This window comes from Schistosoma haematobium, chromosome ZW, assembly GCF_000699445.3.
Source record: "Schistosoma haematobium chromosome ZW, whole genome shotgun sequence".
Classification (NCBI taxonomy): Eukaryota; Metazoa; Platyhelminthes; class Trematoda; order Strigeidida; family Schistosomatidae; genus Schistosoma; species Schistosoma haematobium.
The window spans coordinates 82,148,718-82,176,380 of NC_067195.1; the positions used below are offsets into that span (position 1 = coordinate 82,148,718).

At 29.9% G+C, this 27,663-nt stretch overlaps 1 protein-coding gene across 1 annotated transcript in view; it reads left to right on the forward strand.

Annotated features, from left to right (window-relative positions):
* Window positions 1-22,573, forward strand: part of MS3_00004531 (uncharacterized protein) — a 358,189-nt gene extending 335,616 nt beyond the window's left edge. Inside the window, exons 4-5 of the mRNA XM_051212462.1 lie at window positions 217-1,495; window positions 19,339-22,573. Coding sequence (XP_051072647.1) covers window positions 217-1,495; window positions 19,339-19,984 — 1,925 coding nt within the window. The 3' untranslated portion in view covers window positions 19,985-22,573. The remainder of the gene's footprint in view (window positions 1-216; window positions 1,496-19,338) is intronic.
* The last annotated feature ends 5,090 nt before the right edge of the window (window positions 22,574-27,663 follow it).

A 27,663-nucleotide genomic window follows, 5' to 3' on the forward strand; every position in this document is an offset into this window, starting at 1 on the left:
TCATTTTGACTAGTTACACTTCAATTCGACAAACAGAAAGTCAAATCAATATTCTGTCAACAAAATGGCTAAAATTTATTGAGAAACTGTTTGCTGACAAGTCATGGGAAGCAACGGTTAAATTTGTCCTTAATTTCAAATTATGTTTCGTTCAATAGAGTTTAATGTGGTTAAACATCTTAGTTTTGCCAATTTTTCGTTTCGTTTTTTTTAAAGGTAAACCTATTCAATGTTGGATTCCACAAGAGTTTACACGTGGTTGGGAAGAATATGCTGAGAATTATTGCTGGGTATCTAATACTTATTTTGCTCCATTACAGCATAGTTTACCTCCAGCCCCGGATAGAGAGATGTTACTTATTGGTTACTATCAATGGGCACCAATTGTAATGGCTATACAAGCTATGTTATTTTATTTACCATGTCTTATATGGCGTTTATTTATGGCTCAGTCGGGTTTCAACGTTAGACGTATTCTACAAATGTCATGTGATTCTAATGTTCTACTACCAGAGCATACAATGAAAAATGTACGCTTTATAGCTCGTTATATGGAAGGTTGTATTTATAGACAAAGAGATTACAGGAAAAGAAAATTATCAACAGTTTTAGGATTTTCTCCTACAAGTTACACTGGTCTTGGACAATCACCTCATATACATGTTCATCAACACTATTCACCCTCTTATCCTCCTCATCTTCATCAACAACAACAACCACATTCACATCTGCACCATCCCCCTCCACCACCACCACCTCATTCACATACCCAATCACCACCATATATGCCTACAAGTCAGTTTCATCAGCAATTAACAACAGTTAATTCAAGACAATCACCTATAGGCGGTGATGAAAATCGTTACAATAATGATCATCAAATAGAATCCACATTGATTACATCACCACGTCGTGATTCTAATACATCATTATTCGATAAAATTAGACATAGTTTCTCTATAGATGATAATAATAAAAAAAGTAAAAAACGATTACCATCTGTTACAGAAGAAGCTAATACATTAGTTACAACAATGGAAACATTAAATTCTAGAAATAGTGGTGATTATCATCCAATGCTTGGACGTTTAAAAATTGATGATAGTCATACTCAACAAAATATAACAACAAATGTGAATACAACAAATTCATATCGTTCTATTCATACATTATCACCTACATTATATAAATCACAAGAAAAATCATCATTAAATTTACATAAGAAACAACATCTACATTATTGTTGTACATGTTTTTGTGGTAAACGTCAGGGAAATTTTTTAGTTCTCTTATATTTTTTCACTAAATTCTTATATTTAACAAATATTATTGGACAATTATTTATGATGGAAAAATTTGTTGGTAATGATAGTACATTTTATGGATTTCGTGTATTATATGATTTATTAAAAGGACGTGAATGGTTTCATTCGGGTAATTTTCCACGTGTAACATTTTGTGATTTTGAAGCGAAAAAACTTGGAAAAAATCATAAGTAAGTTGATTTTTTTATTTTTATTTTATTGATTTCTTGTGTAGTGAACAAAGACTCAATTGGGGAAGACCAATTAGTTATCTTATGCATAATTGTATAGTGCCATCGTAAAATATGAAAATCATACACTAAATCCATTATTTGCATATCTTCCATCGGTTGTCCTTTACATACTTCATGATCCTTTTAATTCTGTTATCATTATAGTTATTCTATTTTTATATTCCTTTTCTCTTCAGTTCGATCTTCTCACTCTTCTGCTGCCAGGGATTTTACATCTGATTGATGTTACACACTACTTGTTTCTGTCAACATAAGTAGCATACACCACAGTTGTACATCTAAAATAACAGGAAATCGTAATTCATTAAACTTGATTGAATAGATTGAAACAGTAATATTTTTAGCACCATTAGATTATTTAAATTTATTTATGGTAGGGTAGAAATAGGTTAAAATAATGCGATTTTAATTGATTGCTTGATTAAAACACTTTTTGTTAGGATGAAACCAAAGTGAATCAAATTTCAGTAATGAAATGTCTGTATAGTGTTTGACAATTGAGATAGATTTATATATATGTTTTTATTAAAGGACTAGTGATTATTACGTAATTAAGAACTTTGATTTTAGTAGTTGAATAAACTATACTCATTTGGTTCCATACAGATTGGTCTCAACAGAAATATTCGAGTCATAATCTATGTAATGATGAATAGAAATATGGAAACAGATAAACGGATAAAAATTTATATGACACCAAAACTATAGATTGAAAATTCTATTTCAGAATATTAATTTCCACAAAATCCTCTTTATTTTTGAATGCTGGTTAAATCGTGAACAAAATTTCACTAATTTGCATTCATCAGTAATTAATTTATGTGTAGTTGAAGTAAATTCATCCGGTCATAAAAACATTATATGTTACACCGAAAAAAACGGTGTTTAGCTATAGCTGTTAACATCTACCGTTTATACATTTAAAAGGTCAACCTGATATGAACATCTTATTTAATCATACTTATTTAGAACTTAACTTTTCCGAAGTTCTTATCTGTTAGTTTACCTGGGTGAAAATCATGTTGATTTTTCATTTGACATCGATGTCTTGTACTTGTACATTTAAAAGTAAGATGGTGAATTAACAAATCAAAGAATCTGGTTTTTAGTTCTTTTTTCAATTAATTATTCTTATTCTTATTATTAGTTCAATGGAGTTTGAATAATGATGGATTTTCGTATCTTACAGTAGTAAGCACAGCTACTTTAAGAAATTACTCCCATTAAATTGAAAAGAAAACAGTCTAGATTGAACAATTTCGTGCATGCAAATAAGGTAATAAAAGTAAAATGTATTCTGTTCTAGAAAAAGTCATTGGAACCATAAACTAATCTCTGTTAGACAACCACTGACGACCATTTCGTCCTAAGGTCGGACTCTTCAGAAGATTACATCTACGATTAGCTCCGAGAAGAAATTTCGAGACTTCAAATGAGAAGCCATGATCAGTGGGACTAATTCCTGTTGAGTGTGAGACAGTTGCTCAATGAAGGCAATGAAAGATGGTCGCGCAATATCGTGGGTTGGTTGAATTCAGAAATTAACACCATGGGATCCCGACTTGGCTATCTAGAGGTCAGGCGTTCGCGCACGAGAGCAAAGTTCCTAGTTTAAGATTGCTTGCGGGGTCGTGAACGAGGACCATTCAAGAGCCCAATGGTAAGACGAAACGCTCATTCAGTGCTTCCAGGTTTTCAAAGGCCGATTAATATGGACCGGTTCATGATTTCAAAGAAATTTAACAATCTACACAACACTTTATTAAGGAAAATAGTTTGATAAGATAAAAAATTAAGTTCACCAAGTTCTGTAGAAATCGATTTGACACAGACCGATTTTCTTTGGTGTACCACTGGAGAGCACTGAAGTTTTTCCTCCCCAGTATAGGACTTCTTAGCGGTGTACAGCCACGAACCCACCAGGGTTTGAATCCATGGCATTCAAGATTACCGGAACCATAATGAATTGCTGTTAAAATAGGTTTAAATAAAACGGTATCTAATCAAATCACATTTAGTTTTATATTACTATCAATAAAATCCCATTCTTCAGTGTTTCAGTCTACAATACCAGAGTAAATTTTAACTGAAACTTGTTCATCATAAACCGCTTTGAAATAATTCACTAGTTGTCATAAAACGTTAAATAATAAAATTGTAAAATGAACGACGTGGTTGATTGTTTTAAGTTTGATCTTATTCAAGTTTTGCGTAAATCTATCTGTCTGTATGTATGTGTGTGTGTGTGTGTGAAATGTCCGTAAAGTAGATTTTCAGACTTCATTACAGTTATCCAATAATTTTACATTTATAACTGGATGGAAAAGAAAGTAGAATTAAATTATATACTAAACAGAAAAACAACATATTTTAAATACACTAACATAAGTGAATTTAATGATTATAAGATAGAGGTTAAGATGATAATGAACTCAAGGAAATAAGCATACGCACTTCATGCATAAATGCCAACCTGTATGCATTCAACATGTATATAATATTTCATGATTATTTCTTTTACAAACCAGAAAAAAACTCGAGTTACATGTGCATTGATTGTATGCAACTTTTCATCTTTCTTCAATCATTATAATCTGAAATATAATTTTATTACCATCCGGTGTAGTAATACATATGTGTATCTATGTGTGTGTCTGTGCATGTATCCATATGCACTTCATACAGAATCACCTATACATACACTTACATTTTACAGAACACACAAAATCTAAGACCTATCTAAAAAGATGTAAAAAAGAATTGTTTTCTAGAAAAGAAAGTCAGTAGACGGTTTCCCTTTTTATTTAGTCGAATATTTAAATCAGAAATGAATTATGTGTCTGTTATTAATATCACCTAGCATAAAACATTTTGAAAAATTTCATACTCATTGTCTATTTCTACATTCAGAGTTTTATCAGAAGGGGTTTGTGGAGATTTTAGAAATTTTCACAGATTGAAATCATGAGTCAGTTGAAGCTAGACCACCATTGAAAACCTGGAAGCACTGGACGGCCGTTTCATCTTAGTATGAGACTCCTCAGCAGTGAGCATTCACGATCCCGCCCCCGCGAGATTCGAACCCAGGACCTAAAAGTCTCGCACGCGAGCACTTGTTTTGTTAAAAAAAATAAATTCGATGAATGTAATCATTAACTATCTGTTCGATATATAGAGGATTTATAATCGTAAATTGGTAATGTCTACACCAAGTAAAGGAGACGATGAGTTCATACTTAAAAATTGGTGCGCATTACTAAGGTGTTTCATACTAAGCACAAAACACCTGTTCAGTGCTTTCCGGTCTATCGTCCTTCCCTTACTGGTATCAGCTCGCGTGGTCGACTACAAAACTGACTTTTTGGTTTCATCGTTGTATTCTTTATTATATATATATATATATATATATATATATATATATATATATATATATGACTACACATTCCTAAAGGAATTGTAATCGTACACTGTAAGATTTCATGTTGTTTGAAATGCTTGATCAGAATGACTGACATATGGTGGACATAGTATGTGACATATCAACCAATAAACAACTGAATACCGATTTGCTCATATTTTTCATGATATATATGACATAATTTTGTTTGGCGCTTATCAATTATAATATGAAATTTAACTGTTATAGTATGATGTAATTGTTTTGAGTTTAACAATCTCCTGGTAGTCAAACGTAGCTTCAATTAGACAATAATGCTTCTAGTATAGATTGGCTCCAGCTTATGGATCACTGAAAACTTTAGGGGACAGGACATTTGTGTCGTCCTGGTACAATGCACTTCAAAGATCAAACCCAAGATCTAAGGTCTTGCATGTGAACGTTTAACCTATAGGCTACTGAGCCTGAATTCAGTGGTTTTTATATCTAACTTCAACAGATTAGCGATATAACTCAAACAAATTCTATCGCCTAATTTGGAAGTTATTCCGGAAGTTCTACTAAGAAGCCATGACTAGTGAAGTTCGTCAGTGTCGGATAAGTGACAGTTATCGACCTCATGCATTAAAAGTTAATCACCCAATACATAAAGTTGATTGAACTTAGACGTGTACACCTTTGGATACTGGCTTATTGGGCTAAAGGTTAATTAGTCTCCATGAGAGCAGAAGGTCTTCGGTTCGATCCGGTCGAAGTAGTTTTTGTTTACTGCTAAGAAATCTCTAGTTTTCAATAACTGTCTAAAATAGATGCCTGACAGAAAACATAGAATTGTCATTGGAAACCACTTTACTGGAATATAATGTTCAGGTTGTAAACAGTCGTAATTGTTACACAGTTTCACTAACCAAAACAGGTCAACTAACTAATAAATGATTTAAATCAAATGGTTGAAATGTCAGTCAAATTAAAATTGAATTCAATAAACTAACATCAGTCTACAGACATAACTTGCACAATCTAAATGAAGTGTGATCAAATACAATCTATGTAATACAGCGATCTAGAATATTATTTACTATCTTTGTTTCAAGTATTATCTAAGTTATATTATTTACAGTCAAATCTTTGCATTCATATATACAATCATTCCATATGTAATGAAACTTTCACAGGATGTAATATTCTTTTACGTAAAACGATAATCGTACTGACATTGAAAAATTTACATTTAATACCATAAGATAATGGTTTGTTCAACTCTTCTTATTTCTCTTTATCTCTGTCGTCTTTGTAGTGTATGTGTGTGTTCACATTACATGTATGTACACCTACCTGTTGTACATTACTGGTACCGATTCTTAGATTGTCATGAGCTTAATGTAACAGAGATCTACAGTAAAGCATAAAGATTTATTTACCTTCTACAAAATTATTTCCAGGTAGACTTACGAGGAAGTCAGAAAAAACGCCTAAGTAAACTTTAATGGTGCATATTTTTACTGGAGTTTCTTATCATTTCGTTTTCATACTGTTTTTATGTCGATGAGAATAAACAATATAGTGTCCATATCTACAAATTAGACTGAAAAAAAGTAATGATTACGGAGTAATTAATTAATCATTAATGATTAGTTGATTATTTCCTTATATTTTTAAAGTACTTACTACTACTGTTAGTAGCAATAGCAAGTTACCAGATGATTGTTTCAAAGAAATTGAAATGTGATACAGAAAGAGCGAAAAACAAAAAATACAGAGAAAGGGAACTTATCAAAGTGAAAGAAGGGTATAAAATGAAAAATATAGGATAAAAAGCCATCTATAGATTCTGTTGTAGTTATAGACGATAATTTTAAAATATGAAAAATTCCCATCACTCATAGAGTGTAATTACTAAACAAAACTTAGAAATGATGCACAAAGATGACATTGAAAACCTTAAATTCTGTGCAATTATAATGACAATACTTAAAACATTTTCATAATCTAATTTATACAATATATTTTACAAAAAAATCCTTACGATGTACTTTGTACCTACTATTATTAGTAAGGATTTGAGTTATCTCGCTGTAGATATTCAGGACTTAATTGTGATTAATCTTTATTTGAATTTAAGTGTCCTGTGCTGATTGCTTTGATATAATCATGATGCCACAAGATATTCAGAATAAATGGATTATAGCTAACAATGAAGTTCACGTCGTTTGTTTTGTCTTGTTTGGGCTCTATCAGCTAGGTGTACCTCAATTTTGTTCAAATTGGGACTTGAACCCAGTATACGAACATATTGGCTCAGTGAACAACACTTTGGGCAGTTGAAGTGAAAAGCACTGGATTTGTATCTTAATGTGAAAATCAATAATGAAATACAGGTACTTAAATCTGAGGAGTCATAAATAGGATGAAATACCAGTCCTGGATTTCAGCACCAACTGCGATCTACCTATTTTAAGCACTATGTACTTGTTACACAATTAAAATAAGAAACTTATCCTAACATTCATAAAGTTTAAATAATGACATAAAATTCACAATTATATGACGTTTTTATCTGTAGAATAATTTGGTTAACAACAGACAAAAGGAAGCATAAAAAGTTTTGATAACACAATACAAACATGTTAGAAGGAATTCATATTGATAAAAACTGTATATATAGGGTTTTGAACCAAAAACGTAGATAAGAGGAAAGTAGTTCTTACTTTATAATTCCATGTTTTGCATGTAGTCATAGTATTTTATTTTATAATGAGTTCATTTCTCACTTGTCTCCAAGACAAAAGCAGTAAACATATTAAATCACTTTTAAAATCCTTCCTGAATACTTTCATCTGTGTTATAATAAAAACATTCAAATATAAACCAATCAACTTCATTTCTATGAACAGTCATAAATGTTTTGTTAACATATAATTCTGAGATGATGTAGAATATTTCTAACTCTGTGTGATAATTTTTATGGTGCTGTATTCCCTAAACTTCATAATTAGTACATAAAGCTTTCGTTATCTCCCCTAACAACATTATCAACACATACTCCATGAAGAATTCAGCTCAAACAGATTAACTATTATTCTAAAATGACAAAAGTTGATTTTCTTATATTAAATTTGTTTATCTATCTGTAGGTAGCCTAAACTACTATAATATAAAAAATATTTTTATAATTAAATTTTTAGGAAAAAAAACATCCCAGTTATTTCTTTGTCATATTCGTAATTTTCTCCTTCCTTATTTGTTATTCAACGGTTTTATTTTATAGTTTTACTGATTAACACGTTTTATTACACACGTGATATACGCTACGTCGTTTGTAAGCCTGCCTACTGGGGATTAAGCATATGATTAGAAAATTCGGAATATCATAGAGAGAAATGGTTAAATCAGTTGATAGTAATAATAATGATAACGATAATAATAATAATAATAATTGTTAACATATAATCAACATCATCTTTCCTTATCTCCCCACCCACAGTATTTGACCAAGAACTAGTTCAAGGTTAGAAATTCATTTGCATCATGGTAACATTGTTTTGGTGTGTGAAACGATCTGTGTAGATATACTGATGTACGTTAGAAATAGGATAATTTATATTCGGATAAAGAAATTCGAAATGAATGCATTCATATACTATCATTGTTATTATTATTACTATTCTTAGTTTTCTATGTGAGCCATAAAAATTACTCATCAGTGTTGTACAGATTTTCTAGCTTCATATTTTTTTAATGGTACAAAACCACTCAGCTCAGAGAATGAAACCTCACTAAAATCATTCGTCTGAGCTACAAATCTTTTCCTTTGTAGTGGCTGGACCTATATCAAGCCCACATAGGCTACTCTAGCTTCCAGATAGACCAATTTATTTACTCTTCTTCAGTCAACATTTTCACATTTCCTACTACTCCTTCATCGACCTTGATTGTTTTCATGTGGTCGTATGTGTGTATTGCTTGCTCTATTTATAACATGTCTGTAGCTTATTTTTGTCTGACTATAAATTTTAGATCAAGCTAGATCAAAATGAGTTGACTCACTCGCCTTCTTTATTGCACGCCACTTCGCTTCGTTTTGTTTCTCTGATTGCCTATCCGAACAAACGAGTATATGAAATATACATATTCTCTGTGCGCAGAGAAAAAAACTCCATCAAAATCATCCACCTGATCTACAAATCTTCTCCACCATCACTAAATCATAATCTTGAAATGTTATAGATTCGACTGTGTATACATTTATGTAATCATAATTCTATACTACTAAGTACAGTCAATAAATATACCAGTGCAACTAACAATCCAAGCAAGTATTCTTGACTTTATCTTTTTGAGTCAAATTTATGGCAATATTATTTCCAAATAATAATAGCAATTAATTATTATTATCTCGTGGATTTTCTTTTTTCTTTTCGTTATTTTTTTGAAAATTTTTTTTAACTAAATGTTAATTGAAGTGATTTTTCACTTTCTAAGAAAAATAAATTTATTCAAGTACTTTACACAGATCATTTTAACTATTTAATAGTTCAACCAGGTCTGTTGTGAGATATCAGCTCACTGAAGACAATGGTGTACAGTGGCGCAATTTCGTGGATTGGTTGAAGTTAGACATTAACACCGCTGGATGCCGGCTCAGTGATCTAGTGGTAAACTGCTCGCGCGCGAAACCAGTAGGTCCTGGGTTCGAATCTCGCGGGACGCGGGATCGTGGATGCGCACTGCTGAGGAGTCTCATACTAGGACGAAACGGCCGTCCAGTGCTTCCAGGTTTTCCATGATGGTCTAGCTTCAATTGACGCATGATTTCAACCTGTGAAATTTCTAAAAATCTCCACAAAACCCATTCTGATAAAAATAAATTTATCCAAGTATTTTACACAGATCATTTTAACTCTTTAAGAATTGGTAACATTCACCTCTTATTATATCACACAGAAGTAAAACACCATGCATATTTTAAGTGATATTAATAATAATAATAATAACAATGATTCTTCAGTCAACTTGTTACAATGTTTCATTATTTTGGAAAAAAATGATTGTATTTTGTTGTTAGGCTGTTCAGAATTGTTATTTGATTGTTTTTTAGTTGTTTGGTTGATAAAAAAAGATGCCGAGTAAAACTACCTGATTTTTTCTAGTTACTTGTTTATTTATAAAAGATGTGTTTATACGCATAACTGAATAAATGAGTTATAGGTTGGCTTTATAGTCCAATTTATGGACTAGATTGTAAAATATGGAGGGAGAACAATAATAAGCGAAAGGAAATGTAGGGTGTGTGTGGGAGAGAAAGAGAGCGAACGCGGGAAAACAGAAATATCTGAGAGTATACTTTGTATATGAGAGAAATTGACAGTATATAAACTTATAAGTAACTAGGGGAAAATTTTGTTTTTAAAATAGTTTAATACTTATTACCATTATTCTGTGTTAAATGTTGACAACTAAACTCTTGTGTTTTCCGAACATACAAGGCACCCCATAATTTGCATGTGTGTGTGTATGAGAACGTTACAGTCTCTCCCTTTAATCTGATTTGAAAACATTGTAACTTTACTATTCAAGTCAGTAGTGCTCATCATGAAGTAATAATACATAATACATGCTATGTGACTAAATAATATGAGACCAATACAAGAACTAATTATTTTTCGAATGTTTTCTTACAAGTAATAAAACGACAATGTATGCTACATATATCATTGAGTGAAAAAACAAGAGATTGGTAGTATTCGAGCAAATAATCGTCATCAACGTTGTTAAAAATCAAATGTTTCTACTTAAGTTGATATTAACTAATCTTTTGATTTTCCTGGTATTTAAGAATTAAGTGTTGATTTATTTTTCAAATAATTTAAATCAGTCATTGATTTGAAGCATGAAGAATATCATTTACTCTCTTGATTTAGGTAATCTTTAATTTAGCCCGAGGCGTATATATATATATTATAACTGACCTGATACAGGTCAATTATCTTTTCTAAACTTTCAGAAATGATATTTTTATATTCAACCATGAATTAGTTATTATTATTATCATGTATTTATTGTGATAGAAAAAAAGAATCCTTTATACATAATCAACAGTTACATTGAACTTGTTTTGTAAACATTCCTCTAAACAGCCTTATGGATGAATTGGATAGTTGAGATGAATTCCCCTTGGGTAATCACATAATGGTAAATAAATATGAATTGAAATGTAAAATTTATGGGAAATTCAGTTTTATTTTTCAGATTTGTAAACAACTCAACAAGACTATTCTTGATACAGCGAGATATTTAATCTAAGGCTGAGGTTCTGTAGAGTTGTGTTTACAATTGAGTGATCATTGGATAGTGAATCATGTCATTTTTATCTGGCTCTCTAATGATAGTAGAAGTCTGTCTATCAAGTTGAAGTGTAACCACGGGTCTCAATGGCTGGACATCGTGTGCTGCAACCGACGCATGTCAAACAGCATTCGTGGTCTAGAGTTGAGTCAATCTAACCATCATCTTACATTTCAGCATGTCACTTAGATTAATGTCCATATTTCATACTGATCGACAGAATTCGTTTTGCACAAAAAAGGACTTGATATACATGACTACTACCCAGTTCTCTAATCTCTTATTAATTAACATAACTGCGAATCACTGTAAACTCTCTAAACGCTTAACATGAGAATGATGAATTTTTATCTTTTTGACGATAACTTAGCAATACGCATATGATGGATATAACTCAGATGTGATGAAATTTCTTGGTGAACAAAAAATATCTTACAAAAACAAATAAACAAACGGAGCCTGAAAACGAAAACTGTCTTTTCAAAGTTAATCATTAATTTTCAATTCAATCTTAGTAATAACAATTTATTTGGAGTTTAAAGGAGAAATAACTGCAGTGATATTGAAAAATTAAATATTAAAATTATTGAAAAAGGCATCGCATTCAAGTGTTGTATTCTCTAGCAGATACCTGATATAAGGATGTGCCAAAGATAAACCGCTGTTCTTAATCACTTCACAGTGCATCTACTGTTTTTTCCATTGTTATGAACCACCTTTTTCGGCCGCATAAATTGTGCTATTTCCAAGTGCATAACTGAACACTAACCAGAATGTTTTGCTAACATAACATCCAAATCAGTTAGTCATTCTAACATTAAACAGTTCAGGTCATCTACTATAAGTCAGAATCTTTATTTAAAATTGTTTACAAAATCACCCACACTGATCCCAAAAGAAGATGGATAAAAACACTTTTTAATAAATGAATGGGATTTTTCTTGAATGTAAGACGATAGGTTGTTGAATAGTTTAAATAAAATGATCATGAACTGAAGTTATTTCATAGAAAAGTCTTCAAAGAAATGGAACACCAAAATAGTTCGTTATAATTTATACCATGTGATAACAATATCCTAGTTAGTAGAAACATAAATCCTTTAATAATCAGTAACACTGTGAAAGTTGATTCTTCCACAGAAACTGGTCATGTATATATTACACCTGAAACCCAGAAATTTATATTCAGAGTAACGTTTTAGTCTATTATTTATGTCTGTCCTAGTCCAATCCAATTTCATGAAGAAACTGTAGAACTGTGAAAAAATTCAAATGTTTTAAATGTTTCTTGATAAAATCACATTGTATTTTAGGGATAGATATTAAAAATAGATGCCTGCCTAGTTTATTCTTTTCTTTACAGACATACAAGCGTCTTTTCTTCACATACACATACACTCCCATCCAACTTCTATTTTAACCTAAACAAAAAAATTGATTGACATTCTGGCCGTTTCCATTGAAAAATAAATTGCCCAGATTCATTTCATTAATTCATTCAACTAAGCATCTAGCTAACTAACTAACTAGGTAGGTAGGTAAGTATTTATGACCTTAACAAAAAAGGTTCTTTTTTTCACATTCAATTATTATATTATGCATTTATTTATTTATTTGTGTACTGATACTTTTCTCTTCCATTTTTCTTTATTTTTTAACCATTTTTTGTTAATTTATCAGGTAGAAAAAAAATGTTACGAAAGTTTAACTTTGATTACGTTTTCTGGTCTCCTGATTTCTTCTCTCTCTCTCTCTCTCTCTCTATATATATATATATATATATATATATATATATATATATATATTCACCTATTCAGTTATTCATCCATACAATCAATCAGATAACACAGGAATTTTACCAGCTAACTAACTCAGTCATTCACTTACTAAATAATAGAGAAAAGTTAGGCTAATTCTCTTATATGAAGTTTGTCTAAATTTCTACACAAATTTCTCGTCTTTTTCTATTGTTTGACCTCATTACAACTTGATTATTATTATTATTATTATTATTACTATTATTATTAGTGTATTATCGTCATCATTGTGATAACTACAAATAATATAGGTAATAATAATAACAGTACTTATTATTATTATTATTATTATTATCAGTAATAATAGTATTGTGTTGGCTAAGACTGAATAGATAGTTTAGATGAAAAATAAATATGACCTCGTCTTCGTCTATTATATTTTTTGTCAAAAAGATTGATGAGAACGTTTCAGATATTTTCATTATTTCAGTACTGATCACTGGTTTTGCTTCGAGCAAGGCATTTTTCTTGGAAGTATGAATATATACATATATATAAATTCAATAGACTAGCATTCAACCCTTATTTCAATCAAATAAGAAATGAAATTAAAACAGTTCAGTGAATAAATAAATAAATATTTATAATTTTATTAGGAAAATATCTAAACAGAAGTCTTATTTGGGTTAAAGTCTAGGCGTTAATTATTGCAAGAGAATGGGAAAATAAGATACTTAAAGGTGTATGAGGTTATATATAAATCTAATTTATTCACAATGCAAGATAATCTTAGAATGAAGAAGAATTGGGCAAAAAATCCTAACACCAAGTTGATGACTATATTTTTTAAAATGTTATATATATTACACTTTAACTAAATTCGTTTGTAATATTACTTGTTTAAACGCATAACCTTTCGTTAATATTATCTATATGAAAATTATTGATACTATCCGAATTTAAGTCAGCTGAATGATAAACAATATAGAATCTGACATATATGCATAAATTTACTTTGCTATATAATATCAACGGACTGAGATGAAATTACTAAAGCGAATGTTATGTTGGTAGAAGTTGTAATAGGATTAGTGGTAATAGAAAAGATGCATGCATGAGGGGGGAACAAACAATATGAGTCGTGAAGGAGGAATGAACTAGTGAGACAAAATGTATGAAACAATTTTAAAATTCAAGATTTAAAGGAAGACAAAGGTAAATATCACTGAATGTCGTCAACTATTCACCCGCTATTATTGTATGGACCATTACAAAGTAGCTTATTCTTACCACTACAACTCACTCCAATAGTCAGTGTCTTTATGAATTAATAACATAGCCTAGTCCTGCCAAGTTATTGATATACCAGTAAACATTAAGTGTTGGGGACTATCCGAGCCTATAACATACTAATTGGAAGTCAGTTGTTTACACCATTAACTACTGTATCATGTACAATATGTAATAATCATATACTAACTGAAAACATTATACAATCCAAGTGCATTCGATTTTGTTTTTACTTTAAAATAACTAACAAACAATTTGTTATATCAGTTATCACTCAATCATTTTACTTATACATGATGTTTACATAGTGTGTATTGTATATTGGTTTTTTCTGTTTTTAGTTACACTTCCATATAATCTTATAAATGTGATTGTTTTATTTTTAATCAAATCTATTGTACTATACTGTTAATTGTGAAACTTGTGATCTTATTAACATCAGCTTTGTATATTCTGCTAATTGTTAACATTGATACATCATATTCACAAATGAAATTATTCATTAAAAAAATGTATATGGAAATAAGAAAGACTAGCTATCAACATTCCACAAATGAATATCAGTGGTAGATAATCATTGTTTAAAGGAAATTTTAAAATAAAATATCATGAATTCATTTATTTCATGGATTCTCCTCCGTTGTTTATAATCTAGAACCAAAGTATTAATCATGAAAAAGAAATAACTTTACAGATTTTATATCAGAACCGTCTAGAATAAACTGAGTCAAAATGTAAAGACAAAAGAACTACAACTGTTCAAACATTCGCTTATTTATTGATTAAATAGTTGAATATTGTAGAAAAGCATAGAGACAGTAGATTATGTAATATAGACTAGTTTACTTAAGCTCAGAAGTAAGTATTAGCATACTAGAATTTTGATTACATTTTATGAAAAAATAAAAACAAAGTCCTACATAATATTTTTTTGATTGAGACCATGAACCGACTGATGTTATACCACCTTTGGGAACTTGGAAGCACTGGACGGCCGTTTCGTCCTATCGTGGGACTTCTCAGCAGTGCGCATCAACGATCCCGCTCGCGGGATTCGAACCCAGAGTCTTCGGTCTTGCGCGCAAACGCTTAACCTACTGAACCACTGAGCCGGCATCCAATGGTGATAATGTCTAACATCAACCAATCCACGAAATTGCGCGACCATCTTCAATTGTAATGAGATAGATACCTGTCTCTACCCGACATGGATTAGCCCCACTGGTCACATAATAATCTCACAGAAATAAAATCATCAGGGTAAAATATGATGTCTAATTGTTTCTTTATGGATACATGAATTAGGTTTAAATTGTTTGATTGTAATAGATTTGGTAAAGTGTAACAGTTTAGGATTCCTTTGTTTATTGATTATTTTGAAAGATTTCACAATTTACACACAACACAAATAGGAAAAGTTGTATAAAACATTTTATTTGTTTTTCTTTTTTAATAGTTACTAGTTAAGTACTTAGGAATTAAAGAATTTCGCATAGTTTGTACGGAAAATTCTTAATTGTATTTAAACATACATGGTGTTGAATAGGGAGAGTTTTATTATATTTTTGCCATTTAAGGGATTAAAATGGAAAAGAAATGAAATTTATGAAATAGGTTTTGATTAATTGCAATAAAGATTCAAAGACATTTTTCAAATTAACTATGTGTGAAGAAATAATATCATTTCTACTCTTGGATTATTGACTTATCGAGTGTAAATTATAATAAAATTTTATCCACTTTTTAGAAGTTGTTAACAAACAAGCCTATGTGAATCAGATAGAATGGATAACTATTACTATAGAGAAGTAAAAAACTGAAAAACTTTGGAAAATTGCAAAATACCGAAATTGTATTGAAACTAATTTTTATATAGTGACAGCTATGACCTTGTAACTTAATAAAACTAAAAAACTAAAGGCGAAAGTAGCCAATCAGGTTACACAGAAAGAGGTCAATGAGATGGTGTAGTTTCGAGAAGGCCATCAAGGACCTTCTTGTATTAATAATTATTTGGGAGGTAGAAAAGTAGGTCATTTGAGACTTTACCAATACTGATATCAATCCCGCTCCAAGACAATCCAATATATTAACTTTTTAAAATACAAAATCCCATGTCTTATCTAAGTAAATAATGTAGTATGATGTTTACTCTTAAGAAAAACTATTACTACTGAAGCCAACACTTATTGATTCCTAACCTGTGTCACATAGATACGATTATATATGCACACAAGAACATTAATTAGTTAGAAGCAGTCACTGAGATATTGATGTTGTGATCCATAACAACAATCCATAGACTTAATGATAACTGATACTCTGCCTCTTTCAGTGTCCCGAACAATATAGTGAACGAGAAATCAAGTGGGGAAGAACAATTTATTGTTTAATGAACAATCACACAGTGCTTTAGTAAAACGTGAAAATCCTTCATCAAATACATAATCTGCATATCTTTCAGCTGTCCTTTGCATCCCTCATGATTCTTCCAATTCTGCTTTAATTCCAATTCCTTTCTTGACAAGTATCCCACTTCCCATTGATGTTACATACTACTGATGTCTGTCGACATGAGTAGCACAAATCACGGTGTCATTATTTATTGTTTCATTCAGGTCGTGGATGCGCACTGCTGAGGAGTCGCACAATAGGACGAAACGGCCATCTAGTGCTTCCAGGTTTTCCATGGTGGTCTAGCTTCAATTGACTCATGATCTCAACCACTGGAATTACTATAATATCCACAAAACGCTTCTGATATGAATCATTTAGATATATTTTCACATTGCTATTAAATCAGTATCCTAGTTCACTAAAGTTATAATGATAATATCCTTATAAACAATATAAAGAATTTGAAATTACTTCGGTAATAAATTATGTTTGGACTGTTTGATCTGATTCTCTATGATTGTTTTTATATACGTTTAATATTGAACTGCGAAATCTAACCTATTTTATAAATGTTAATGAAACTGATTAACAATTCATACCATAGACTTGAGTTTTAACGAAATAAATAAATTTAGGTTTTTGAAATCTGTAATGAGATAAACTTAATAGTCAGTTGATTATCGTATAGTGTTCACATTTGATAGTTTCTTCTATCTACACTTTGACAGTACATATAAACTGATAAATTTCTATTGGAAAACAATATGAAATTATGTTAAGTTGTGGATTTTCAACAAAAAAACTATTCAACCAGAGCTGAGACTATTATTATTATTATTATTATTATTATTATTATTATTATTATTGCCATCATCATTATTACCGTTCAACTTTCACTAATATGAAACAGTCACTTTAAATGTCAGGCAATCATTCCGCTTCATTTTGTGTCTGTATAACAATACGATTCGCTTTGTATATCTATCCTTGATTTCAAATCAGCTTATATATATAAAGTTTAACTTATTATTATTACTATTTTTTTACTAAATAAAATGGTGTTACTATCTCTATAACCCATTTCAATACCCTAAGAGTAGTTAGTAAGTTAGAAGCAAGCTATTGAATAATAATTTGTTGTTGTTTTTTTCACGAGAATTTTTATTTCATCCCTGTTAAACTTGGTGGGATTTCTCTTATCCCTTTTCTTTTTGTTCGAAACATTTTGTAAGAGAAGTAATAATCTTAAAAAACAACACAAAGATAACTGAAAACAAAATGGATTTTAAAAAAAGGTAACAAATAGTCTATGATACATAAAGCAACAAAGATAAGTTCTATTCAAATATTCTAATCCACTTAAATTACAATTTATACTATGAGAAAATTAGTAGATTACTATGTGTTTCCATATTGGTGTTTTGTGAATAATTTTTTCTTGTTGTTGATGTTGTTGTTGTTGTTGTTGAAAAATTCCAATACTTCAACTTCAAAATTATAATCCTTATACATATTGCTCTTTTTTCTGCTAGTTCTTCTTCGTCATTGTCTTGCCAATAGAAATGATATTTTTCTTGTTATTTCTCTATTTTCCATATATATGTTGACGGAAAAAGAAATGACTATTTAAATTTAAACAGTAATCCGTTTAGGGAATATCATCATGAATCTAAGTTGCAGTTCGATCTTTGAGCAAGTTTTTTTTTAGAAAAAAAACGGTTGAATGTAGAGTAGAATATGTTTGAAATCTACTTTCTTAATACTTACGTAATGATTTTAGTAATGTGCAATAAAATATTAAGATCAAGGTATTACATTTGATGTGATCAGGTTGTTAATAATTTTCTCTTGAATACTGATTGATCTCTGAATGGTAACGATTGATATAGCTATTTATCCCATAGACATGATTGAATTCTATCAAGCTAAAATGTGGTATTGGTCTAAATGATTCAACATCATTTATGCTAAGTTATTTGATGGCTATCAGTGAGAAGCTATGTACTTTGAGGGCTGATGGTTTTACATTAAATTAATCATCGGAGGTATGTGGTGGTACAAATAATCTAATGGGATTAGTGAAAATGAACGACTAGGGTTTATATTTCACGATAAGCATCAGTATTTTCAAGGCAGCAGTGACCTCTTGTTGATATCTTTCATTTAACACAAAACCTAGTTTTAGGATTTTCTGTTAATAGCCTACAGCCATAGTGGGATTAAAATGAGCACTGGTAAACAGTCTTATACAATCCTTTCTGATTTTCAATGGTTTTCTTTAACGACTTCCAGTCTTCGGTTTATGAGTCAATAAATTTAAATAAGTGACTTTATAGTTCTAAATCTCGACAGTAAATCTCAACATTTTAGGAATAAATTCATGACATAATACAGATATTTTGATCGATTCATGTTAACACTGACAAATTAGTGTTTATTTGAGTAGAAGAATTAGGAAATAAGTAGTATTCATGGTTCTATTACGTTTAAATATTTTGTTCTATGATAACAACAGTTTGAATTATATACTTACTATTGATTTCTCTGTTTTTGTGCTTTTTTTTCCCGAAAACAATAAAAATTGTATTTTTTAGATATACTCTACAATGTGTCCTTCCATTGAATATGTTCCTAGAGAAAATCTACATATTTCTATGGTTTTGGCATTGTTTAGTTGGTATAATTACATTGAGTAGTTTTATTATTTGGTTCTATCGTATGGGATCATCTAAATGTCGTATCAAATTCATTCGAAAATATTTAAAAATTATGTCAGTTATGCGTGATACAGATAAAGCGGCAACTAGTAAATTTGTTGAAAATTATTTACGTCCAGATGGTGTTTTTTTAATACGTTTAATATCAATAAATGTTGGTGATTTAATGGCTGGTGATTTAACTTGTGAATTATGGCATATTTATCGACATAAACGTTTACATGAAACTATGGAAGAACAAAAATATCTTGATGCATTTAGTAATACACCAGGCGATTATTTGATTAATAATAATAATAACAATAACAATAATAATGGTTCCAGTTATATTGGTGAAACAAATGATTTAATATTAGGCACAACTATACCATCTTCAAGATATTCAAATAAAAATCATTCACCAACTGCACCACCTAGTCAAAATGCAATCATTAGTACAACTTCAAATGTTACAGTATCTGGAACAAATATCAATAATACAATGAATCATAGTTCTAGTAATAATGATGATAGTATTGTTTAATTGTATCCATTGAATCATATATATATTTTTTTTCTTTAATAAACGATCAATAATTTGTAAAATGATGAATACTTATTACATATATATATATAATTCTGTATATGCACGCTAACATTTATCGCTTGTTTATATATATATATATATATATATATATATATATATATATATAGTTAGCATTTTCTTACGTCATTTATCGATTTAAGTTATATCTGTCAATTTTTAAATCAATAATTTGAACAGGTGCATTTCTAAAATGAATATCGATTATCATTATTATTATCATTATTATTATTACTATTATTATTATTCATAGACTACACGTGTTATTTTCATTTCACTAATAAGAGAATTTAAACTATTGATTTATTTTAAAAATTTAAATTTATTCAGTTAGTGATTAGTTGTTCACCATTTTTTGTTGTTGTTGTTGTTTTGAAAAAATCAATAATTAAGTAACTAAATAAGTAAATAGTATTCTAAGCATTGATGATAAACATGGCTGTGTTGTTTGTATTACAATACTAAAAAGGGATCAGGTTAAATTATATTTATCATACTATTTAATATCTTATTGTGTAGTATAAATATTATTTTATCATGTAAAATATATATTCAATCATATTTACTAGTTTAATCAATTAGAAACAAAACTAATTAATATTATTAGTAAATATATGTAAAGGAATTTAGTTTTCTAAAGAAAAAAAACAAAAATATTTGCATTTTTGTTTGTTGTTTCTGTTTTTTCTCTTCATTGAATAACAAGTGTAATATTATTTATTCATTTGAAGTTTGATTTTATTCTCTTGAAATTTTTTGATCATTTTGCTTGTGAAGTTGTATATTGAGAAAAATTATGTGTAAAAAATTACATTGAATTTTATAAATGAAGAATGTCGGTAACAAGTGTGAATTGATGATGGTGATGGTAAGAATTTACATCTTTTTAAGTAAAACATATAATCAATATTAACATGGAATTCATTTTTGATGTAGGCATCTTATCTATTTTAATTTTAATCCAGCTCTTTTACATTAGAGAAAGAGTTTGGTGTCAAATAATATAGGTGAACATGCACATTCTATATATATATATATATATATATATATATATATATATATATATATATATATATACAAAGCGTTTCGTACATGGTATATGTACATTTCTTTTTCATAATGGAAACTCATAAAGTTCACAATGTTAATTTGTATAATGAAACCGATCAGGTGAATAAACACATGTAACTCATTCCTGTTTTACTCTTTGCACATCATTTTTATGGTTTCTCACCACTTTTTTGTTAAAATGTTTAATTCAGCGTAATTACATTATATGTAAAACAAAACTCATTCTCATTCAAAAATCTAGTCCTGATTTAACAAAAATTTTATTGTTAGTACAAATGAATTATACATATAACGTAAACAAAGTTTTTTGCTTTTCCACAAAAAAAATCACACACACGTATACATTTACATGTACACATATAACCATTAAATCCCGGATAAATATAGAGTTTAAAACCAAAGAAATCTATTTCATTCTATATGCATTTATGTATTACAAATTATAAGGGTACCAAAAATACAATGATCAATTAACGAAATAAGTAGAATATCATAAAACTCTACCAGAGGAAAATAGCATGTTTACTGAGAAAGGCAGAAAGACTATCTACTATTTTATGTAAACAATTCGTTCTCATTAATCATTCATTTCTGTTTACAATGAATTTTTACATATATAAATTAATTGAAGAAAACAATTCATTCAATTTGTATACATTGTTTGAAGCAAGCAACCAATTAATCAGTCATTCATCAGTTCAGTTGTCCTTGATTATGTCTTCTCTTCAGATATCTTTTCTTGTTACTCTGTTTGTTATTTTCTTACTTTTGATTGTTTCTTCCCACCCCTACAACAGTCAATATCATTAACACATCATTATTACTGAAATCGAAAAAAATACAAGTAGTGGTGGAAAAGAGAAATGTCTTGCGTTTGTGACTTCTCTCTCTCTCTCTTTCTCTTTATATTTTTGTTTATTTTCTATATCTATATACATACAGAGTTATATGAAATGAATACAAACATTTATCCGTAAAACTACAAAATACCTATACAATGAAGGCAAAATGAAAACACTGTTTAGTTGAGCGTAAAAGTAAAACCATTTTCGTGATTCTTTGAATGAAAACAACAAAGACAACAACAACAAAAACTGGAAGTTAATTTATCTGGAATGGGATACTGAATGAAAAAAATATATATTTATATTATAAATAAATATACAAACGCTTTTTTTTAAAATGTAAAGTCTTGATACAATTTATTGATCAATCAACTGATCCATTGATCAATCAGACATAGAAAACATACTCACCCACTCACTCACTCAATCACTCATTCACTCACCCACCCAATCACTGACATATGGTGCACATTATTTAAGACTAAGTATAAGATTTTTTTTTTAGAAACAAATATTCCATATATATATATATATCCATATGTTTACTATGATTAATATTTGACTAAAGTCAAATACAATTTACAGAAAAATATAAAAAAATTTAGTACTATCAATGTTCTTTTATTTTGTTCAACGTGTTCAATTCAGTTCTCTATTTTTTTTGAAAATGTATCTCATATTTTATATATACAGAGAAGATTGAGAATAGGAATTAGTTATTATTTGTTGTCAGATCTAATACAAATGTGTACAATCTTAAGTTTTGAACAGTGTGGTGAATGGGAACATCAATGGAGACAGCCAATTTGTATTTCAATACAATATAACAGAATAACTTGGTAAAATCTAAGAATCATACAGTAAATACTTCATTTGCAAAATATCCATCAGTTGTCTTAGATTTTCTGTTCTCGTTCTCTTCTCCTCGGTTTTCTCAACCTTCTGCCGCTAAGCATTCTACTTACAATTGATGATCCATACTACTTATATCTGTCAACATCAGTAGCACATATCACAATAGTACACATTAATATACAAAGAAGAAAGGTACTTAGAATATGAGGAATGAATGTAGTGTGAAAAAAGTAAATGAGGCTGATAAATAACAATCGTGAAACAGTGACAAAAGTTACAGAAAGAACTCAGGATCTAGAATAAGATGATGAAAATAATTGAATTGATCTGAACAAGTACAACCGAGTTTGATCTTTAACCATTGAATGCAATTATTGCAGAAAGTCTAATCATCAAGTTTATACCTCTTGATATATACTATATTCAACAGTTATTATCCTGATCATCCGGTATCATATTCTGGCTTGGCTCAATTTTTCCCAGTCTACTTCTTTGCTGACCATATTTTTATTAATGACATTTTGTACGAAGTCCCTATTCTTTGTTCAAGTAGATTTAAAAACCAAACAAATCATGTAACTGTTGGAGAGTTCCAAAGTATTGCTCAAAAATGTCCATAAGGGCTTAGAAAGGGTTTGAAAACACTCGATCTAATCAGCGTTGAATGGAAAGTTCCCAGAAACATCTAGAAATCGGAGTCACGTTACGTTTCTGTTTACATATTTACCTAGACTTCTATATTTAGTGTGGTTCCAGCAATTTCCAGAATTCGAATTGTGTATAACTCTATAAATCATAAACTAACCTTAAGGTCAAAGGTTTTTTACATAACTCTCGCCTTCTCTCTTACGTTATATTTGACGTAATTAAGAGCGACCAGGAAATTAGATTGAGCGTTCGGGTAGATTTTAAGACCAGAAAAATCATATAATATTTAAGTCATTTTGGTGTTATTAGTTATTTTTTGCATACTCGTAGGTTAAACTACGAATTTTAATGTACATTTTCATAAGTTTGTGTTTGTGAGTACCTGTATTATCCACTTATCTCATTAACTGTTTTGACCTGTATAAATTGGGTCACTAATTCATATGCTGATTGATTTCTCCGATCAACCCAAATACGTGAGATTTGATTGGAGTCAAGTCCACGTTATATCTGTTTATTCATTCTTAAGGGTATTTTGTTGATCGATATGCATGAAATACGACATTTCTCAATGAATTTCTTTTGAGAATTCTTAATATCTAATTTATAATGTAAGGATGGTCACAACTGTTCAAGTCTAAATAATGTATATGAATTAAAATCCCAGAAATCGATAAATTAGTGTTAGGTAAAATTATTAGGGAGTGACTGTACATATGCAACAAATGTCTCAGCTGGATCATTCCAAATCACATCCTCAAACATGATGTATATCTATATATAAGTGATGGTAAAGAGCCCTGATCGATCATTTGGTATAATAATAAAATAAGTCTTCATTTTCAAGACTATACAGAACTTTCACTAATCAGTTTACTCTTTAATTAGATATTATTCATAGACTGAGATTAAAAACCAAGGAGAAATTGAAAGATTCTTTGTAATAATATAAGATTATAAGCAACGATTGATTATGACCTCAACAGAAATTGAACTCAGAACTTACACATTGTTTGATCAATACTTAGCCATTAAACACAATTGAATTATCATTCAACTATGTATATTCTCAACTTCATTCAACATAATTTTCATTTCACATTGATACATTTAACGTAAGTTAATGTTGTAATAATCCTACTGAATCATTTCCAGATAAAATCAAAACTTTATTATTATTATTATTATTATTATTATTATTATTATCATTATCATTATCATTATTATTATTATTATTAGCACTGTTTCTATTCACAGCAGAACAACTGACATACATTTTCAACGTCAATACAAAAACATAAATTGTCATATCTATCAGATAATACATTCAATAAATTTACTTGACATGAACAAGTATCAAGTAAAGAAAAGAATTAACTAGGAAATAAAACATAAAAGGAAATAAGTCGTGAAAATATGTATCTATGAAAGGAGTATTTCTCTTTCTTTTTTTCTTGGGATGTTTTGAAATAATAATATCCAATATTTTTGATTGCTTTAAAACGAATACTGAATGGTATTATATTCAATTTACGGAAATGTTATTAGTGATATAACTAAATCAAATGAATTAAATAAAAATGTTGTATATACGATGGTGTAGTTTATAACTAATTATAGAATTTCACATAGTCATTTAAGAAAGTTAACAAAATACAAGGAGTTATGTATATTCATCATAATATATATAGTGGGGTATAGTTTCTTATATTACTTTCGGTAACCATGTAAATGTTCGAATAGATCAGAATTGATATCTGATTTATCGTTCGCTAATCTTTGAATTTCTATCAGTTTTTTTTTGTTAGTTCAGTATGCTTGTTTCCACATTTCAAAGGAGTTTCTTTGAAAGATCTGTTTGAATTTGATAGTTTAGAGGACAATTTAACAAAGATACCTTGGTTGTTTATTTGAATAATACCAGTACAGTTAATCTGGTGAATTAACACTAAATCTTCTAATCTCAGAAGTTTCAGCAGTTATCATTTCTGTTCTGTTGGTCGTAATCGTCTAATTGTTGATGTTGCGTTTGTGTCTTAATAAGTGATAGGCTGGCTCAATCAGACATAGAACAAAGGTAAATGAGAATTGATGACCGGAGTACTCTATTGATGGGAAATATGACTTCATTATCTGAGGAAATCGACACAAGGTATTGATCGAAAATATGATTTCATTTTCTGAAAGATATATATATATATATCTGTGGATGGGTTATCTATATATTCGCCATTTGATTAATCAACAAAGGTTTTCTCTCACTGTTGGCTTTCTTGCTGCATTAGTTAGTCGAGATCTCATATAGAATGCTTATACATCACTGTCAGTCTCAGACAACCACACAACATAACAGCTGCAGTCATTTACGCCTGTTTTGAACTGTTTAAAACTGTTTTAGAAATAGGGATAAATTTCTTTATCAAGCGAATTAAATATTGAAGCTGAATATTTGTGTTGACTTTGCTATGATTTGAAACTTTAACTGAAATCATGTGCTGAACTCATCAATCGAAATTCCAATTATTAGTTTCTTCTATCCTGTGTCTATTATTCCTTCTATAGCCTAGCGTCCTAGATGTAAGCATTTAAACTTTCAGACCTGCACAGTTAACCCTGAACCAACGCAAACCACATTCGTATTGGCCCTCTACCCACAAGTTGTTGTCTACACTCTGTCTTGAGTCCGAAGAGAAATCAGTAACCAGATCCCGCCATAATTACATGATTAATAACTCATCCCAGCCAATAACTGTCTCAAACATCCATTAGTTTTATATACACAAAGTATCAAACCTCACAGTACACCAGGTGGAAAGTCATACTTTAAATACAATCAAACCATTACAGGTAGAGAGCCGAGCAAACAGTCCATGATTAATTAGCAATAAATAATGAGTGGTAAAATTTATAACGACAACTAGAAGTTTACAATGATGACATCTTATAAATACAATAGTACAGCTCTCCACTAGTTATACAACAGACATATAAGTAGGAATGATACTGAAAAGTATTCCAAAGGTTTCAACTTATCCAATATTCGTCTAGTACCAACAGATTTACTAAGGGTAAGATAAACGTGAGTTTATAGATTCTCCTCATCCGCTTACATATTAACTCAATAATAATAATAAATTTGGGAAGTTTTTGAGGACTACATACCACGTCTACCGAAAAGTACTGGTCAAATTTGCAAATAACATAAATATGGAAGAATTATAAGCAATAGATGTTAAAAAAATTTACAAGTATCAATCATGAGGTTGAGTTGTTATGAGACAATCAGATACTTAGTTGCTCAAGGGAAAATTGTCTAATCAGCTGATTCTAAAAATTAGTTATGTAAGACTTAGGACTGGGTAGAAAATATGAAACTAAGTATTTATATGTTATGAGATAATTTGTGATTACTAAACACCAAGAAATTCCGCCTGTAGCACTTCTAGGTTTACTGTCGGGTAAAAAAGGAGGATTGTGCATAGATTCAGCGACCCCATCCCATTGGACACAACCTTGCTAAAAAAAACGCTAACCAGATTAAACAAATTAAATTATTCAAACTGTGCCCACCGAGTTGAAAGAAGAATTATGAAGCCTCATGATGAAAGCCAAGATTCTTCAAAAGTCACGAGACCGATGCTCCTAACAACCAGAGCCACAACCAGGATAGCTATATGGAGTGTTCGGACAATGTAGGAGACTGGAGGGATCAATCAAATAACTGTGGAAATGAGAACATACTGTAGTGTTAGACATTAGTTTTAGCCCATAATATATCTTATTCTAGTTTCCGGACATTCCAATCTATTCATTCTACTTGAGTCATGTTTTGACCTTGTTAATTATTCGCTTATTAGCCTTGACTGTTTTCATATGAGCGTATATGTGTGTACACTACATGTCCCATGACTCATCACATGTCTGTAGTTTATTTTGTCTGCCTATAAATATTAAGTAATGACCGGCTTGAAATGGAGTTGGCTTCCCAGCCATCTTCCATACGTGTCATTTTTGCTTTGCTATGTTTCATTCGCTTCATGTACGAAATATATGTATTCTCAAGTCAATTCTCGTTATTCGACTTATTTAATTCCCTTATTGGATAACGCGATTTAAGTCGACGACGATATACGAGAAAAGGCGATAACAAACGTCCTTACTTACTTACTTACTTACTTACTTACTTACTTACTTACGCCT